Raw genomic sequence first — 21,344 nt, forward strand, 5'->3', positions numbered from 1 at the left:
TGCCAGCACACTTATCCATCACGCACTCCATAAAATTACCCACTCTCACTACCCATTCGCAGGAAATGTACAAAAATGGTTCCGGTTCTGGGAGCAATTCCAGTCAGCGGTAGACAACAATCGAACCATCAACGCTATATCGACAAGCACGTCTTCCTTCCTGGATACCTGGAGGGAGAACCGAAGGATCTGATCGATGGTATACGACTCTCCATTTCTTCGCCTGCAACAACAACAAAAAAAGAAATCAAAAAGATCCTTATTGGACGATATTGGCGGTAGGAATTGCGACATCCAGACCCGTCTGGATTACTGGGAGGCCATGAAACCAGTTCTCGATGCTACGCCCGACGCCCTCAATTGTACATATATAGAATGTAATAGACGTATACAGGCTTTAAGGGCATTACGGGAAAATGTCGACCACTATGGCAGATTGCACGTAACATTTTGGAGCCGGTCAGGGTTGGCACAACATAACGATAGGTATTGGACACGTCTGCAGTAGACGAGGAAACTCTGAAGACGGTACTGGCAGAAATAGAAGCCGCCATTAACAGCAGACCAATTACACAAGATGGTCCCAACGTACTGACACCAAGCCACTTCATAAACGGGGAACGATTAACAACATTACCGAACGGTCCACAACCCAGCGTCTGTACAGATCTGAGAAAAGAAGCAAGACTGAAGGCAAAGATGCAAGACGATTTCTGTAAGAGGTGGAAGGAGTACCTTCTCGCCCTAAGAAGCTTCCACGAGGTGTGGCAACCAGACGGAAGATGGACAAAGTGCCGGGAGAGGGATGTCGTCCTGCTTCAAGACGATCTGCGTCCACGTCACGTACCTTATGGCGACGAGCTCGCATCTCTGGAGAGAGACCTGGCCGTGACGGAGAGGCGAGGAATCTCGTCCTCCCGACTCAGCGATGGAACAGAGATCATCCGACCGGTGCAGCTGGTCGTACCATTGGAGATCGACCAGGGTGGGGAGGATGTGGAGGATTATGGATGCCGTTTTATTTTCTCTCTCTGTATGAATTTTCTTTGTATCTTCTTTGATCTCATAATTTTTTCTTTTTATATGAAGTTTCGTGTGTTTAAATCCACGATAGCCCACATGTTATTGATGGTGTATCGTGTTTTCTGTTTCAGTTTCAAGCACCACGCTGTTTACGGTAGTAGTCTGTCATACAGTCCGCCAACAGATGCTGCCAATGGCAGTGCCACGCGGATCATCTACTGTGTCCACGGCAAGCCTAGCGGCTGTTGTCTGACACCAGAGGGAGACATAATTGACAAGAGTGGTATCATAGTGTCACCGGAAAGGAGAGACTCGTATTCAACCAGTAAGTGAACTGCTCGAAGATCTGAAGTTTGTTCATCATTGTGAAATGTTTTCAGGGCCACATGCTTCTGCGTACCTTCAGCCACATTCGTTTAGTGTTAACTCTTTTCTACCCTTCCCTAGCGCCCGAAAGCCCCCAGCTGCATTATTTGCACACGTCTGCGATCTATGCGATAGTTTTGTATTTTTTCGGCAGTGAAATGTTTATAAGGCATTTATGACCACTTAGTAATATCTACAAGGCTCGCCTGGTGGCCATGATCGTTAAGGCGCTGAAGTCTAAAACGGTCTGACTCCGAGGTTAGCCGGTTCGAGTCCCGTTGGTCGAAAACATTTTCACCATCAGAATGTTGACCGGCAGGGTAGGGGTATACAATTTCTAATCACTAGAGTGCGTGCCAAAAGCCTGGATTAAATTCCAAACCTCTCCGCAGTGCTCATATGGAGTGAGGGCATATGACACTGTTGATGGTGATTCGTCGTAGGATGGGGACGTTAAGCCTTGAGCAGAGCCCTTGGTGCTATTCGACAGGAGTAGGCTATGTGCCGGCATCGGGTTTCACCCTCTCCCTACTATCATATATCACGTCATTCATTTCGTCTCATTAACCCCTCTGATGAGGTTGACGTCAGAAAGGGCATCCGGTTCAAAAAACCCGCCACAACGGATTCATCTCACCTCATACCCGACCCGGTAGGGAAACGGGACAAGGGTTGGACAAACAAACAGAAATATCTACAAGCTTTAAGAAATAAAATAGAAGAAAAGCGATAATTTGTCTTGACGTTGCCTAGGGAACGGTCTTGAACCGCAAGCGCGGGTCAACTGTTTCGCTCGTAAACATGGCGGGATTGAATATTATCATGACTTGTAGTACTGTTGATTTGGTTGATTTGGTGCGCAAAACATATATTTTTTTGGAATAATTAAGCTTCATTTATTCTTTCAGGGAAGTGATTCTGACATTGTTATGGATTATAATTGCGTGTTAGAATTGTCTGGTGAATCTACGGATTCTTAATCAATATTGGGGTCATATTTTGTTATAAATTTTGTGCCCTAAGTGGAAACCATCTTGTTTTGACTATAATTGGACTTGATTTATTTGTTTACAATCTTGTCCTAAGTGCCCGAAATGTTATTTCAATTTACCGAATAAGGTCTGAGATATTGTAGTCGGTCTTGGTTTGTATCATCTGTAACCATTAAGGTACTATTGTCAGGCAGATCAATAGTGCTGTAACTGAAAGTAAAGAGTAAGTGAATAGGAAAGGTTACAATAATATCGGGTAGACATCAATTACTCATCTAGGCATCTATAAAATGACTGACTGGAAACAGAGAGCATGACGACCACTATCAGTGCGACATCTGTAGCAAGGAAGTTGGAGGTAATGAGAACGCAGTGCAATGCGAAGGTTGCGACAAATGGCAACACGTGGATTGCTGCGGCATATCTAAAGGCTAATGGGATATTATCAAACGAAGACACTGCAAACTAATATGGTTGTGCACAGAATGCAAGCCAACTGTCTAGAGAAAAACACGCAACGAAGACAAACTAGAAAATATAACTGCAAGGTTCGAGGACATGCTAGTTAACATGGAAAATAAATTGGAGGAAATTAAAACCATGATACCAACGGAGATAAAAAGGTACAGTAGAGTCTCGATTATCCGACTTAAACGGGACCTGGAGTACGTCGGATCACCGAAAATGTCGGTTAATACGGAATAACTTTGAAAATGAACTAAAACAAATATGAAGGCTATACTGTATTATGTAATATGTTTTTGGGACTCTATTTATTGACTTGTTAATTCAATTGTACAGTAGATGCAGTACTCTTTTCTTACTACGCCTGTAGCCAGGTGCAGACATCTTGCCTTGGGCTGCAAGAGTTTTGATGTCAGCATCTTGAAATTCAGCCCAGTCTCATTACAATTAAAAATCTGATCACCGGATAATCCTTCAGCAAGAATTATTTCTTGAAATTGTCTTTTAAATTTCACAACCTCATCGGATTTAGCTGACAGTTTTTCTCCACAGATATTAAGCTGCCCAATGCCGTACCGTTTTTTCCACCGATCAAGCCACCCAGCACTGGCAGTAAAATTAGGGTCCCTATATTAAACTCCTTTTCTGGATATACACCGCCATTTTTTGCAGAATGGGGCCAGATATTGACAAGCCCTTTTCCTGGTTTTTAGTGAACCAAAGAAATAGTGCTTCACTTACTTTTTCGTACCCACATTTTTCATTGGTTTTTCTAATTTTCAGTGCACCACTTGTTGCTCTGGTAGAGCACCACTTTTCAATTTATTCCCTCGTATGTTTTCAGTCTCTCACTGTAACACGTCCAACACCATAATCTGAAGCCATTTTTTTGGAGAGTTTCCCCTTTGTCCAGTCTCTTTAACCCACTCTACTTGTCTTCCACAGAAACAATCACTTTTTTACGTTTACTCGCCATACTCACAGAGGATATGAAAACTATAACATCCGCACCCAACCAATACTACATTGAACAATCCTACCGCATGACTGCCAGTGCTTGTCCCACAGTCGCACCCTCCACACCCCGTGTCCCAGAATTGCATCCACCTAAAGTTCAAATTAAGACTACCAGTGTCGGGTCGGATAACACGGAGTGTCGGATAAGCGAAGGTCGGTTGAGCGAGACTCTACTGTATATGGAAAATCAAAGGACATCAACTAGACAAATGACACTCAGACAGAAAGCTCCTCAGCGCCCCGCCTCAGAGCAAGGAAGAGGAATAACACACAACCAGGAACGTCCCACAATGATAACCAATGAGCTAACACCATTGAAGGAGGCGATGCATGGCAAAGAAGAAATTCCAAATGAAAACCAGAAACTAGCGGTTAAGGAATCAAGAGCTTTTATTACGAACAAAGAAGGAAGGGAAGTAATGCAAGAACGAGAATCCGGAGACTACCGAATAGAAAATGAGAGTAACAGGAATATATACGAGAGGAAAAGGAGAGAGGAAAACTGGGAGTGATCTTGACAATATTCATGATGCAACCATCCATCGAAGCAGACCAATAATAGGAGCGAGAGAAGGCGATACCAAGATAAGGGCAGCAGAGTCAAACGCATAGTTATATGTAGAAAGACTGGAACCAAATACAACCAAGGAAGACATATGCGAATATCTCAAGGAAAACGGCATAGACGGCAAGGTGTTCGGTGATACAGTTAGCGAGAGGCCAACCGGCACAGCATTTAAAATTGGAATTCCGTACAAAGACCTAGAACGAGTGCATGATAGTTCGTTCTGGCCCGCCCGTGTAGTATGCCGGCATTTTCGGAAACCTTGGAAATTTCGTAGTATACAGCAATGAAAGGGTTAGAGCCATGACTTGGAATGTAGAAGGACTGAGAGGTGCACTAAATCTAATGTCAAGTAACATACTAGAGGAATTTGGCATATGTGTTCTAACAGAAACATTCGCCAGAGAGGACTCAATAATAAATGTACCAGGTTTCTATAACTATCATGTGTACGCCAATCAACTCAAGGAAAAGGGGCAGTCATCAGGAGGGGTATCAGTACTCGTTAAACCTCATCTAACCCCATGTAAACAACTGTTGAGAGACGAAAACCTATTTATTTTACGAACGAAAATATTAGTGATCATGGCAGTATACTTCAGCCCTGAACGCACTGCAGCAGATATAGTTGATACGCTTGGAAATGCGTTGAATATGATAAATGATGAAGAAAATGTGTTAATTGTCGGTGACTTGAACTGTCCAGTAGATAAACACAGCTGGAAAACTGAAGATGTTATGGACCACCTGAGGCACAGTGGATTCGTGCTGTTAAACAAAAAAACGGGAATGGACATATATAGGACCAAATGGAGGCAGCACAATAGATTTAATGCTTTCAAGGGGTCTCATAACATCGGGAACAACAAAGCTGGTCCTTAAAGAAGGCTCCGTTGTAAGAAAGCGCTTACCAGTGAGCACAGACATTATCACGAAGAAAGAAGAGGCGGCTGACCTAAGATAAGGAGCCAAAATCAGAAAGAATATAGACATAAACAAAGTGAAAGCAAAGACAAGCCAGATCGACCAGGTGAAGAAAATGATAGATGAAGGTGAAATAGATTCCGCAGCATGGTGGATAGCAAGTTGCTATGAAGAAGCGGCTCCTCTAAGCCTGGGGACAAGAAAGTCAAAACCTTGGTTCGACAAACAATGTTATGAGGCAAGGAGAAGCACAATAGAAAAATTGAACAGGGCAAGAGAAAGAAGGAACATGGAAAACTTGGAAGAGTGCCGGGAACAGGGAGTTCAGTGCAAAGAGCTTCTGAAGAGAAAAAAGATTCTTCAGTATATGGAAGAACAACAGAAAAGGATCATAGAAGAAGCTAATTTAGATCCATACAAGGCTGTACGACCGAAAACGAGCAAAATACATTCTAAGATCGATATGGAAACATGGAAATCTCACATCAACAAAACAATTGCTTCGAGAGACACGAGACCAACACTCAGGTGTCCGGAACACAGAGACCCATCAAATGTCATAACGGAAAATGAAATCGTTCAGGCCATCAACGAAGGAAGAAGCAATAGAACACCAGGACCAGATGGAGTCAGAAATGAGCATCTAAAAGAGACAGTGTGGGGGATGTTACCGGTATGGAGTGCCTTATTAAACAAATGCCTCGAAACTGGAAGGGTCCCAACAGATTGGAGGAAGGCAACAATCCGAATGTTATATAAGGGGAAAGGAGACGCAGATGACCCGAATTCCTACAGAGGGATCGCGATGGAACAAACAGGTTTGAAACTTCTGACGAGGATCTTAACGAAGAGAGTGATGAATAAATTGGATCCACTGTTACCAGAGGAGCAATTTGGGTTCAGACGGAAAAGATCTACAACGATGACACTGGAGAATTTACTGAATCACATTCGTATTACTCTAGAAATGCCACGAGGCAAATTATTTGTGGCATTCATTGACTACTCCAAGGCATTTGATTGGGTAAACAGAAGGTTACTCATAGATAAGCTGGAGAAGTTAATCGGAACATCTAATGTCACAACACTCATATCAAACTTGTTAGCTGAGAATTATATACAGGTGGACGATGGCATTGGGTCGTCAGATTGGATTCCACAGACTATAGGAGTTCTTCAAGGTGATCCACTTAGCCCTATATTATTTAACGCTTTCACCTCTGATGTAGTGTCAGAAATAAAGGAAAAGGCAGACACAGAAATGTACCTGTATGCTGATGACATGGCAATTGCGGCTGAAGACATAGCAGAACTACAACGTACGATGAACTTGCTAGTGGACTGGGCAAACAGGAATGAAATGAAAATAAATGAGAAGACTGAACTAGTCTTATTCAGGAAAGGAGGTAAACTAAAGGAAACAGAGCACATATGGTGTAATAACGTCCGCCTTCGCAGATTTAGCAGTTTCAGATACCTGGGTGTAACCTTGCAGACCACATGCAGCAGTTGCAGGATCCATATAAGAGTTAGAATTATTGCAGCTCTGAAAGCGATGAATGACATTGAGAATATCACACAAATTGCAGTGGATACAGCCATGGTGCTTTTTCGAGTAAAAGTGCTACCAGTGTTAACCTATGGGCTTGAGATCGTAGGGGAATTTCTGAGTGTGAAACAATTAGAAGACCTGGAAAAGATAAAATACGGATATCTGGAGCGAGTCCTGAGTGTATCAAAGACTACAAAATCTCGACTTGTATATGAACTCGCGAGAGAAACTTTCCTGATTGAGGACGTGAGATACAATGTTGTTTTACCAGGAGGCGCAGCATACGATACCCTGTTGCATAAACTTAGAGAAAAAAGAGGGACATTTGGGAAGATTTCTACTCAACGGAGGCCATGACGGATCGGAAATGGATGGAAACGGGCTACCAACTGAGACGCATAGTTACGAGCTTGGCTGTGCACTGATTCCACTTCAAGATGTGTAAAAACAAAGTATTTCACGAACCGAACATAAACTTTGTGTGTAGGCTTTCTGACCAAGTATGTGAAAGATATCATATCCAGAAGTGTTCCTCGAGGTCCTGTTCGATTAGTGAATTTATTAAGAACTTACACTTAACGCAGAGCGCATTAGACGCCACGCTGTTTTATCTAATTGTGAACCTCTATGCACATTGTGCGCAATAAAATTTATTATTATTAATATTGTGGATAATGAAACTGAGCTGAATATAGGCGAAGAAAGTGACACAGAATCGTTGAGTGGGGTGGAGGTGAATTTTGAGTGGGTGAATAACGTATCAACGAAGATAATTTGAGTGATAAGTGATATAAGTGAAAACGGATATCGAGAAATCGGACCTGATGGCGATGCCGTGGGCAATTCAAGTACCGGTAACACAAACATTTCGTTTCGTTACTTCGAATAATTATATGGATGATGTTGAACCTGTCCATAATTTGGAAAGAGTATTACGAGAAATAGATTGTTTTTTTGTGTATGTTAGGAGGAGACATACTATTCAGCGACATTGCCAATTCCATATAAATATCAACGCAGCATTCAAACAGACACATTAAATAGATACAGAATGGGAAGACACTTGCTCAGAGGAAATAAAATCTTATGTGGATGGGCATCATTCCACTTCCAGAATCACGTGATTATTGGTTTAGAGGGATTCAGACAATTTAAAAATGTAAAAGTGCAGCCTACTTTTGTGTCGAGTATCACCAGTAGGGCGGGGAGGGGGGGGAGGTTTGAACCAACATCCTTATGACTCTATGAATAGAGAAGTGGATGTGATGGCATATTTTCCAATATTATTGAAAATTTGAATGTATTGTGATCGGTGGTTTTTATTGTATTTAACTTTTTTCTGCTTCAATTTTTCCTAAATAATAGGCTGAAACCTGGCGATAAGCAGACCGAAAATGTGGGCGGGGAAGGGTTAAACTTCTATGCAGTTTTTCTTCAAAGACTTCTTTCTTCTTCACGTTTATCCTACTGGTGTAGGGTCCGCTTGATGGATCAAGGAATGCCGTTTCCCGCGATCGAAAACAACACGCTGTAGGTGGAGTGCTGTTATGTCGGCGTTAATGGCATCCTGACGTAGGCTACTTGTTTTGGCCTTCCAGTTGGTCGTGTTCCGCTGAATTTAAGGTGGTAGGCAGTATTAGTGACAGTGTGAGGTGCTGCGCGCATGATCTGGTCATCCCATTGGAGACGTCTCTGACACATTTTCTCATTTATTGGGACGATGCCAATCTTCCTCCGAATAGCGTGTTCAAGGCGAGACCCCCTCTAGAGACACCATGACCTTGACGTCGGTGTGGGGGCTTGCGTGCTTGTTGATCCCGAGGGCTGTGCCAGCTCAGGGTTACCCATGCTGGATTGGCCTCGGTGTAGGGCCAGACTAACAAGGTGTCCACCGAGTTGCCTGAGAGGTGTCTGTGCTCTTTAGATTTCATAACTATTTCTATCCTTCTGTTCTCACCTTCTTAAATTTCATTCATCTTCATGTCTAGCCAACCTCTCTGCTTCGGGTAGAATAGGTTAGTGTGGAGGTTTTATCCTCCCCCAATCGCAAGTTTCGGGTCGTGGCGAGGTGATGCATGGCTACTGTGAGAGTAGTTCTTAGCGGCCCACCCCAATCACAAGTTTCGGGTCGTGGCGAGGTGATGCATGGCTACTGGGAGAGTAGTTCCTAGCGACCCACCTCCAGATACCGGGCGCCCTCTGGAGTATATAGCCTTGCCTTCGGTACGTCAGGGCTCTGCCGAAGGTCGACCTTTTACATCCTGGGTACTCGTGGGACTACGTATGGTTTTGATTCATCGAAGGCTGCAGGCCTTAAAATTGCGTTCTTTAATTGTTCAGCTAGGAAACATAAACGTATCAATCATGTTGACCTGTCTAGTAAGGAAGTTTCTGAAGAGCGTCTGCCACGATTTCTGGTTGCGACCAGATTCGATGGACAGAGCTTTCTTCAAGAGAACCCGTTCCTGATAAGCAATGCTGTGGAAGGTCTTGTTGAAGAAGATGAAATGAGGAAATTGCGGGATGGTAGCGTATTCATTAAGACTAGTACGCTCGTGCAGAGTAAAAAGTTATTGAAGCCACAATGTTTGGGCCATTGACAGTTAAGACTGAGAGCCACAAGTCCCTTAACTCCTGCAAAGGAGTTATCTTTCATAGGGTCCTGATTAAGGCCTCCGATGATGACCTTATCCGGAGCCTTGCTCGTAGAGGTGTGTCCGACGTTAAACGTCTTAAGAGGCGTGGGTGACAACCTCTATGACACGGGTGTTTTTATCTTAACATTCAATCTTGAGAAACTGCCCGAACGTATTAAGGTATCCATGTACACACTCACTCTTCGGCCATATTTTCCTTCTCCTATCAGGTGCTACAACTGCCAGCGTTTTGGCCACACCTCACCACGCTGCCAGGGATCAACAATATGTAAGGCATGTGGAAAAGCGGCGCATGCCGGTGCGGAGTGCACACCACCACCAGTGTGTGTTAACTGCACTGGGGAGCACGCCCCTCGGTCCAAGGAATGCCCTACATTTAAACAGGAGAAAAAGATCCAGGAGATTACGACTCTGGATAAACTTTCTTATCCAGAGGCACGGAAGAAGTATAAATCAATGGCTCCTCCGGAATTCTCCGTCTCCTTTGCAGAGAAGGCTGCGAGTGTACACGCATCTCCCGTAAGTTTTGTACCCTCTGTCCCACCATAAACTCCGCAAACATCAAGTACACAGCAAGTAAACGTCAAACCACAGGTTCAACAGTCAGCAAGCACGTCATTGCCGAAGACGTCCGGGAAAAATTCTTCCCAGACACATTCGGCTGGGAAGTCGTCCCTCACAAGGGCGGGGGAAAAAGACTTCCCCAACAAAGGCTGGAAAATCACCTTCCAGCCATCCTTCAACTGGTCCGAAAAAGGAGGAGAAAGGGAAGCCGAAATGCTCCCCTGTAAGTTTGGAGAAGAAACCTTCTCCAACGAGACCGGGGGTCCTAGGATCCCCAAAAAAGCCTGGCATGTCACCTGCCAGCCCTCCTCCAAAGTGTTCGAAAACGGTGGGCAAAAGTGAGGGAACACGATGTCCCTCTACTCGATCACGTTCTGGGGAACGAAGTTCTCCCAGGAAGAAGGTCCACTGCTCGCGATCAATGAGACCACCGTCTGCGGAGAACACGGCCACCGCGTCGCCCTCTTCTAAGGAGACGATGGAGACTGAACCACTCATTATCGTGGACGATGACGACAATACCGACAAGAACGGCGAAAAGTGGCAGGTATCTGACCGAAAAAGGGCAAGCAATTGTCCTAATTTCGCAACACTACCAATCCACACAATGGCACTATTGCAGTGGAACTGCAACAGTTATCACTGTCGCCTAGCTGAGTTATGTCAATTGATATCCGTCTACGCGGCCTCCGTAGTCTGACTACAGGAATCCCGTTTGAGACCTGGACACGACACGATTACGAGAGGATATCGCATTTATTCTAAAGACAGAGTAGCAGTGGATGGCTCGGTTACTGGGGGCGTTTGTAGCCTAGTTTGGCTCTGATATCTTCAGCGAGGAAATACCGCTCCGTACTCAGCTAGATGCAATTGCAGTTCGCACTCCGTTGTCAGTAATGACAACGGTGTGCAACGTGTATATTCCACAGGACTACGATCTTGAAATCCATGCACTACACGATTTAATCGCTCAGTTACCTCCTCCTTTCCTCATGCTGGGAGACGTGAACGCCCGTAACACACTCTGGGTTTCTCCGTCTTCCTGTGCTAGGGGGAGGATGCTCGAGCGATTGATAAACCTGTTCGATCTTTGCGTGCTTAATACAGGGGAACCGACACATTTCAGCTGCGCACATGGCACATTCTCACACCTAGATGTCACTTTGTGCAGCTGTGCGCTAGTTCCTCTGCTACGGTGGCAAGTACACGACGACCTCTGTGATAGTGACCACTTCCCGATAATTCTCTCTCTCTCTTAAATCAAAGACAGCTCGAAATACCCAAGCGCTGGTTACTTCGGCGGGCAAATTGGCCAGGATTTTTTGAAACGCGCATTGATGGCCGATGTTATGCTGGAGTCTGTTGACGACCACGTTTCTTCCATTACTACTGGAATTTTGGCTGCTGCAGAGGAAACAATTCCTTCCTCGTCCGGTATTCGTCGCCGGAAACAGGTCCCATGGTGGACGGACGAAATTGCAGCAGCCATACGTGATCACCGACGGGCTTTTAAGCATTATCGTCCGAATCCTACGAGGCCAATCATATCACATTTAAACGTCTGCGCGCGAAGACCTGTTTTTTGATTCGTGGGAAAAGCTACGTGGGAAAAGTATATGTCAGGTGGTGGTGATTATTGTTTTAAGAGGAAGTACAACTAGGCAACCATCCTCTATATAACACTAATCCGAGGGAAAAGTGGAAGGGATCTGACACTTCGAAAAATGAAGATATCGGTCAAAGAAAGGCAAGGGCCGCGAAGGGCGTGAAAATGAAAGACTCCCTAGCCCTCGCAAACCTAATAGCGTCGGGGTCGGAAAAGAACAAGTGTTGACCAAGAGACGTCGGATAGGATAGATGAAAGTGAGGAGCCTGGCACAAGTAAGTGGAAGCAATGCCACGACTCAGCTGGGGACCCCGTGGTCGGCAACCCACGCTCCCCTTTTAGTCGCCTCTTACGACAGGCAGGGGATACCGTGGGTGTTATTCTACCGCCCCCACCCACAGGGGGAAAGTATATGTCATCCATAACGGCACATACTCCGTCATCACAAGTGTGAACAAAACTCCGCCGTATTGTCGGAGTACAGAATGTGCCCTCAGTACACGGAATCTCTATTAATGGAGACATTGTTACGATTCCTTCAGTCATTGCCGACCACATCGCGTCACATTTTGCAGATACGTCAAGCTCTGAGAGATACGACCCTGCATTTCTCCCAAGTAAGCGCGAAGCAGAGGCAAACCATCTCTCTTTCGCCTCTAGTGCTTCGCATCCCTACAACGTGCCCTTCACGGAGTGGGAGTTGCGGAGTGCACTCGCGCTATGCAGAGATACGGCTCCTGGACTGAACAAAATCCATAATCATATGCTTTAATCAAATGCTTAAGCATTTGAGTGACAGATGTCTCAAGGATATCCTCACCCTATTCAACAGAATATGGAGCGAGGGATTGTTTCCATCTCACTGGCGTGAGGGAATTGTGATACCAATTCCCAAGCCAGGTAAAGATCCAAAACTCCTGGATAGTTATAGGCCAATATGCCTTACAAATGGCCTTTGTAAGCTATTTGAAAGGATGGTTAACCCGCGTCTTGTGTGGGCCATGGAAAAGGAAGGTCTCTTGTCTAACTACCAGTGTGGGTTTCTCTCTCATCGGTCTGCACTGATCATCTGGTCAGACTGGAGAGCGCCATTCAGGAGGCCTTTCTCCGGAAAGAACACCTAGTCACCGTGTTTTTTGACCTGGAGAAAGCTTACGATACTTACTACCTGGCGATATGGAATTCTCTCCACTCTACACCAGTGGGGATTTCGGGGAAATTTGCCAACGTTTATAGAGAAATTCATGTCCCTCTGGCTCTTTCGAGTCCGAGTAGGGAATGCATTTTCTCAATATTACGTTCAGAAAAATGGAGTGCCTCAGGGATCTGTACTGAGTGTCACGCAGTTCGCAATCGCCATCAACGGCATAGTTGCCGCTGCTGGGCCGGCAGTCGTTCAATCGCTGTATGTATACGACTTAGCTCTACATTACAGCTCCGGAAGAGTGGCGTTTGCTGAGAGACAGCTACAGCAAGCTATTAACCGTGTCGACAGATGGGCCCTGCAACATGGTTTTCGATTTTCAGCGGCGAAAACCTCAGTTGTACACTTCTGTCGACGTGGGCTTGTACATCCTGAACCAGAGCTCCGCTTGCGAAACAGTATCTTACCAGTGGTAGACACCTGCAGATTCCTGGGTCTCCATTTTGATAAGAGACTAACGTGGCAGCACCACATCCGTCAATTGAACGTTGCCTGCATGAAGAGACTTAACATGCTAAAGTTTCTCTCAGCGGCACTACGTGGGGGCTGACCGTGCGGTGCTGCTACGATTTTACACGGCGACGGTCCTCTCCCGAATTGACTATGGAAGTGCGGCTTATGGCTCAGCATCAAAATCTACGCTGAGGCTTATAGACAGTATTCACCATAGTGGAGTTAGGCTGGCAACGGGAGCTTTCCGTACTAGCCCCATTTCCAGCCTACTCGCTGAAGCGGGAGTTCCACCTTTACGGATAAGGAGGCAGCAATTACTGCTCACGTACGCTGCCAAAGTTCGTGAAATGCCGCTACATCCAGGCTATCAATGCATATTTAGTACCCAATACCACCAGAGGTAGCAAAACCGGTCGAATGCCACACGGCCGGTTGGGTTTCGAATTGATAGCCTGTGTCGTGATTTGAATATCGATATCGGTGGTTTTCTTGAACAAACTTTTAGCGAGGTACCTCCGTGGTTGGTTCCGCGACCGGATATACGTCTAGATCTACTCCGTGGACCCAAGTTGAACATTGATTCCTCCGTTTATCGGAGGCATTTCCAGGACTTCTTCCACCAGTATCCGGCCGCGAGACATATCTTCACGGATGGTTCTAAAATAGGAGGTAATGTTGGTTGCTCTTTCGTCGCCGATGATATGAACACGAAGATCTCGCTTCCTAGTGTATGTAGCGTGTATACTGCAGAGCTTTACGCCATCTTAGAAGCTCTGCAGTTTGTACTGGGTGACGAAAGGAGGCACTTTCTTATGTGTACCGATTCGTTAAGCTCTCTGCAGTCTATTGAAACCTGTTTCTCGCAACACCCACTGGTGCAGCAGATTCATGACCTTCTAGCCGTGTTAAGTGATGCTGGCACCAGAATCACTTTCGCGTGGCTTCCAAGCCACGTTGGGTTTGCGGGAAACGAACTTGCGGATGAAGCTGCAAAGAGAGCTGTACGTTTACCGCAAGACCTGTCAATGTACCTGCTAAGGATATTTGTTCTCAGCTACGTCGAACCATCTTGACGTCCTGGGAATCGGAGTGGCTAGCTATCCGAACTCCCAACAAGCTGAGATCAATTAAAAAGACAACTACCGTGTGGCGGTCCTCTTTCCGACCTTCACGGAGAGAGGCCATAGTTTGTGTAGGCTGAGGATAGGTCATTTACGATCTACGCACTCTTATCTCCTAAAGAGGGAAGACCCCCAGTGTGTTGTGGTGCCGACTTCACCGTGGCCCACATCCTCACAGAGTGCGCCGATCTCTCTGCTGGCCTAGGACGGAGCCTTGGCGTGCAGGAAACACTCGAACGCATACTAGCCGATGACGCGACTACTGCTGATCTCGTCATCCGCTTTATGTGCGACAGTGGACTAATCAAGGGTATATAAATTACAAGTGTACTGTTACTCAGGGAACGCAGGTTCCCTTTTGATTCGTTAATAATTTTTCGGCCTAATTCAATAATTTTTTGTTTATTTTGTACTGCGTTTCCAAATTCCTTTGTTGAATAAATAATTTTGTTTTCATTTTAAAAATTTCTTTTCCACTAATTTGTTCAGAGAGGATGATTACGTCGTTGTACTTCCTCTTAAAACAAAAATCACCACCACCACCACTTCAAGGCTAGAGATTCTCGTCGACCAACGCAACATACGCATCTCCATAACGTGAAGTTGGTGCTCTACTAGTCTCGTAACTGATAGCATTCAGCTCCATAGCTGTGACCGGACGAACAGCTGTACGATATATTTTCGACTTGAAGCGTATCTATATAATGTAAATGTTGATTCCCATAGGGAACCTAAAATATTTGTCCCGAATGAGTAAATTTATAATACCAATATAATGGTCCGTTGCAGTGACCTCCACGGTATGCACTAGCCTTGCGTCTTGGGTGGTGTGCTAAGTCCCAACTGACGAGCCTAACTTAGCACACGAGGGTGAAACGCAGGCAACCAAGAATGAGTTAGCTGGAAAATTTATAATGTCCAATAACGGAACATTATATTGGTATTGAAGCGTATCGACATTCTGTTGTCACAGAGCACTCTGGTTACCTTCCTCCATCGCATCCATCCAAAACTTATCCTTGCCCGCACTTCAGCGTTAATGTCGGTGTTAATACATAAATGATATCCTAAGTAACGCACAGTATCGATCTTCGGTAGTTTTCACCATTGACTTCAGTATCACCGTCACTCTAGTTTGTAATGTATTCTGTCTTCTTGATGTTAAGATAAAGTCCAAATCTTCTGAGGGCATCATGCCAGGCTTGGACTTGGTGTAGATGATGGCAAGCAAACATGTCACCATCCGCATAGAGTAGGTATGTTCCATAGAACTTTGCGCTGTAGGTCTCAAGTGATCGTGTACATTACAAATAGAGAGATGAGAAGGATGAACCTTGATGAACACCAACTTTGATCGAAAAGCTGTTTGATATACCGGCGGAGCATCGGTGTTAACACAAAACATTTGAACCCAATAATTAATGAGTTGTTGTTGAACTCCGTCATCTCGCAATGCTTACGAAATTAGACGATGTGATATGCGGTCGAAAACCTTCTCGAAATGCAATGTGAATGGGCTTCCCCTTTTTCACAGTGCTTCTCAATGAGCTCTCAAGCTGCAGGGGTTTCAGATCAGCCACACTGATGTCGGCTGAGATGCATAATGTCACGCAGTCTTTTATCAACAATCCTTTCGAAAATTTTGAATTATTATTATTATTATTATTATTATTATTATTATTATTATTATTATTATTATTATTAAGGGGATGCCAGCTCGTAATTTGTCTTCTGAAGATGGCGATTAATTCTCCTCACCTTTCGTGTGCTCGTGCTAAAATGCAACTGCGTGTTACAGTAATTATCAATGAAGAAACCGAACAAACAATAAATAAACTCACAAAAATGTATAAGTAATGTATCATACTCGCACATTGATGAAAAATTAAGTCCATACATTGCTCTTTTCTGCTGCAGACATTGTCTGTGATGCAAGAGTTCAACCCCTCAATGTTGGCAACCAGATTCTTCTCATTTGAGACCACAACTACGGCATTAAACCGTTGCTGTGTTTTGAACAAAGGTCTTGTTTCTGTTGTGGGAAGGAAAACATATTCTTGGTGCAGCTTTTGTCATGGGTGTTGCTCCTAATGTTCTGAACAGTCTGGTAATTTGAGAGACGTTGTGTCTTTTAAACTGCTGGTCGGGATGAATTGAGGTAGTGGTAGAGCTGCCGAAGTCAAGTCTTTGACGGAACTGAAAACTCCGTCTTCAGTCTACTTTTCTGTAGCATGCTTTAAGTGCGAGCATAAACATTTAAAAGTTCTTCCTCAGGACAATTACTTGAGTAGGCCTACTCTTGAAATATATAGAACAATCCAGTAGTTTTTCTGCATCTATCAGGAGTCATATTTATTGAGTAGTGAGTGGGAGAAACCTCTCAGACTTAAACACGCAGTACAGCCCTCTTTTTGAGCCGAAGCACTTCAGAGATATCTATCAGTTTCTTTTATAAAGAGAGAGGATACTATTCTAAGCTTTAAGTTCAAATTACCAGTATGCTACCACACATTGACACCTAAGAACCCGCTGCTATTGCTCGTAAATATTTGTTAAGGCTTCAGCCCGAAGGCTGGGGTTAAAGCTCCAACTGTTCCACCGTCAGATCGGTGCAGAATTCTACCAGCTGACTTCTTCCTCTTTCATTCCTTTGTCACAGTCGTGATTGAGACAGTGGAGTGAGCGGATGTGCGGAGTCGAGTGCTGAATATGGGCGATTCACTAGTGCGGTACAGGGCAGCTATAGGAAGGTGGAATGGAGGAATAAAATGTGAAAATGTGATAGGAGAGAAGAAAAATGGGCAGCAAATGGGTGTATTGGCAACCTTGATGGTAGTGACATACAGTAAAAATCTTCCACCTTTTTGATACTTAGTTAATTTAGTTAATTTGCTAAAAAGCAAACAAAAATATCAAAAAGGTGGAAGATTTTTATTATTGTATGTCACTGTGAATAGAATTTGATATGGAAAATGAAGCTGATTTCTTGCAAACCTTGATGGTAGTCGCAGTGATAGCAATCTTATTGGAAATTAGTGGAGTTGAGCTAAACCTGGGGCCTGGACCAGTTGGTGTAATCGGATGGGAAGAATTCAAAATGATTAAGGAACTAATCAAAGAAGCATGTCAGGATGAGCAAACAAGAGAGCTAATTAGAGAACAAGCCAATGAAATAAATAAATAAGAAAATACAAGAGTTAAAACAGTGTGTTAAAGAGGAGATGAATGTGATAAAAGAGAGAGTGGCTCATAACATGGAGGAAGTAGAACGGCTGAAGAACAAAGTCAGGGATTTAGAGGAGAAACTGAGTCAAGGAAAGTGGTCTGAAAACGGGACTAACCAAGAGCTCAGGAGGAAAAACCTTTTTATTTATGGTGTGCTGGAAGGAGACAACAAAAGCAAGGTGGAAATAGTATTTAAAATGGTAGAAGTAATACAAAGTAAAATGAAGATAAACTTTAGTGAGGTGGGCATAGATGATGTATATAGAGTGGGTAAAGTGAAGGGTAGAAGACTGATCAAGGTTAAATTAATATCAACCGTGATGACGGAAATAGTGCTGAGGAATACCAGCAACTTAAAAGGCGAGAAAATCTGGGTGAGAAGGGACATGGACAGTGGCGTCATCAGGGAACAAAACATTTTACGCAGACACCTAGGGAAAGCAAGATATCAAGGCCCAAAGGCCTACATTAAAGGGCAGCGTCTGATCGTTGGAGACGGTCGCTGGTGGCGCATGTGGACACCAGTTCAGCTACAGGAATAGGCGATAAACACCAACATCAGCAGAGTGTAACGTGTGAGGAAGGAGCAGAAGTGAGCAAGGTAACGCTGACGGAAGTCAGTGATGACGTAGGTGGGAGTGATACGGCAGAAGGAAGAGGAGAGGATACAGGAGCTGAGCAGTCAGCAGTGCACGAGGGAGCGGAGGGCAATGCACTGGAAGACAGCCCTATCGAGCAATGCCCAGGGGTCAGCAAGGGGATTGAAGAAAGAAGACGAGAGACAATGGTAAAGGGTAAAAACCTAAGTCTAAAAGATTTATAGGCAAAGAGAAATAAGTCACAGACTGACAAGGGAGGGAAAGAGAATGGCAAAATGCCTAAAACTCCGGAAGAGTCTACAGTAGAAGAGTTTAAGGAATTAATCTGGATAAGAATATTAGATAGGGTCAATTGGATGAATGAAATATGTATAGCTTTTATATATAATCCACCTTTAACCTCCCCATTTTCACAGAATGAGTTTTTTGAGAATTTAGCGACAGAAATTAGACTAATGAGTAGTATGTATGATCAGGCAAGCATTATTATCATGGGTGATCTTAACGCGAGGATAGGGGACAAGAAGCCAGTTTACAGTCAACATGAGGACGAGGTATTAGTAGTTAACAGAAATAGCCAGGATGAAGAATGTAACAGAAATGGAGGAAAACTACTAGAATTATGTGCGGTAGAGGAGCATTATATAATGAGTGGATGGTGGTTCGGAGATGAGTGTAAAAAACTAACCTATTATAGTAGAAAATGGGGGCATTACAACTGACCTAGTTGTATGCTGTAGGGATAGTCTGCAAGTTATCAAAGGGATATGCATTAGGGATTTGGTGGAAGCAAACCCTTCCTTTGTCCCAGTCCGAATTTTTGAACTTTCTCTTCCTTGGCCTACCCCTGCATTCCAATCTCACATCACAATTAGATTCTCATCTCCTTTTACATATTGTGTTAAATCTACTCTCTTCATATATTGTTTTGATTTCTTCATTATCGGCTGAACTCGTAGGCATATAGACCTGCACTATTGTGGTGTCTATCTTAACAATAATCTGTTCATTGTCTCCCTGTCAGGTCATCAGGCCAGAGGCTGGTTGGAAAAACTGGTAACAGAAAACTGCAACAACGGATGGTAGCACCAATATAATATGTACTACACAAGATGAGGAGTGATGTACGGTGCAGTTTGCCATTGCTTTTCTTACTGGGCCAGAAAGTGCTATTACAGCATGACTGATTCTTTGAGGAACAACTTCCGTAACAATCAGACGCACTTGTCATGCTCCGCATGTCATTACTCAGCACCACCCACACCCCAGCAGCTTCCATATTGTCACAGCTGTGGATGAGTGGGACTTCTGTGGAAGCTACAATTTGCTCTGGCCGTAGCCAAGGAACAGATACTAAAGTACTGGCAGTACACGGATCTGTTCGCTAGCTCACCTGCTGCCCTACTTTCTTATTCAGTATTGCATTTCCCCTGTTTGATGTTGTGTTAGTAATCCTGTAGTCGCCTAACCAAAAACCCTGCTCTACCTGCTAACGTACTGTCCCTGTGTACAACCAAAATCTGGTGTCGCACCGGCTAACTTGCGATCCCTGGTGTGTCTGCTCCACACTCTCCCTAGAGACTGCCTCTATCATGCGTGTAAGTTTTCGAGATTCTATCTGACGTTTGCATAAACATTTACAGGAAAATTACTGTCTACTTAAGCTTAAATTAACTCTTGAGAGAATCCGTCGATATGATTAAAATTAAGACATGTACAAATAATAATTACATTTTCACTTAAATTCCCTAAAGTGGATTTCAGTAACCATGTCAAAACATTATTTATACAACACAAATCAAATAAATAAATCAATAAACATCTTCCCCTTTCCTTAACTGCAATCAGTAGCTGACCTCCTTGGCAGTTGTATCAGTTTCATGTTTTGGTTACGTTTTTTTTGTTGTCCATATTGACAACATATTAAAATCCATTTTTTTTAAATTGTCAATTTCCTAACTTTTATACAGCACAATATTTCTGATACAATTGATACTTTTCTACAAGACCTCAAGAACAAGTGATTTTTTAATATATTCTTCTTTATGCTTTTTGGTTATCTTCATGTTTTATATGTTATCAGAAGTTGAAACCCTTCAAGATCAATACTGCCGGGCGAGTTGGCTGTGCGGTTAGAGGCACGTGGCTGTGAGATAGTGAGTTTGAACCCCATTGTCGGCAGCCCTGAAGATGGTTTTCCGTGGTTTCCCATTTTCACATCAGGAAAATGCTTGGGCTGTACCTTAATTAAGGCCACGGCTGCTTCCTTCCAACTCCTAGGCCTTTCCTATCCCATCGTCACCATAAGACCTATCTGTGTCGGTGCGACGTAGAGCCTCTAGCAAAAAAAAAAAAAAAAAAAAACAGAATCAATATTCTTTCTTATGGATTTTTAATGTGGTGTTTTTTCTAGAACATTTCTATAAACGTTATATTCTTTTTCAAGACTGAAGGAGTCCCAGTAAGGCCAAAACATGTATCTTTAACTGTATTTTTAATCAATATATACGTTTTGACCAAGGTGGACTACTAAAATTACATATTTTCTTTATCATAAAGTTAATATGGAACAGTTATGAGATTTTTAAATAGTCAATGGATATTTGAAATGCTTTGTGATAAGACGAGGTGTACAATATATTAGTGCCACTTTTGTTCATCATTGTAATGAATGAAGGTTAAGCAATTTTTTGACAACAGCTCTGTATTCAACACACTGGCCTTTGCAGATGATGTAGTGATATAGGGTGAAAATGAAGTTGAATTCAACAGAGGCTGACTGACTGGAATACAGTGTTTCAAGCAGTTTGGCCTTGAAATAAGTTAATCTAAAACAGTTGTGTTGCCAGTCCTATGATGGAGCATCCAAATCAACATTACTCTGGATGGAGAGAAACTGGAACAGGTCAAACATGTCCTTTATCTTCATAGTGTGGTAACAGTAGATCATCTGCAGAAATTAGCAAGGGAGTACAGAAAGTAGCACAGTTCTGTACATTAGCAAATTTCAA

General features: G+C 43.7%; 1 protein-coding gene across 4 annotated transcripts in view; it reads left to right on the forward strand.

The window, feature by feature from the left end:
- Window positions 1-21,344, forward strand: part of LOC136879262 (proton-coupled zinc antiporter SLC30A2) — a 280,390-nt gene that overhangs the window by 210,629 nt on the left and 48,417 nt on the right. For all 4 annotated transcript variants that reach the window (XM_067153078.1, XM_067153081.1, XM_067153079.1 and 1 more), the window contains exon 2: window positions 1,155-1,348. In XM_067153078.1, coding sequence (XP_067009179.1) covers window positions 1,155-1,348 — 194 coding nt within the window. The remainder of the gene's footprint in view (window positions 1-1,154; window positions 1,349-21,344) is intronic.

This window comes from Anabrus simplex, chromosome 8 (genome assembly GCF_040414725.1).
Source record: "Anabrus simplex isolate iqAnaSimp1 chromosome 8, ASM4041472v1, whole genome shotgun sequence".
NCBI classification, from domain to species: domain Eukaryota; kingdom Metazoa; phylum Arthropoda; class Insecta; order Orthoptera; family Tettigoniidae; genus Anabrus; species Anabrus simplex.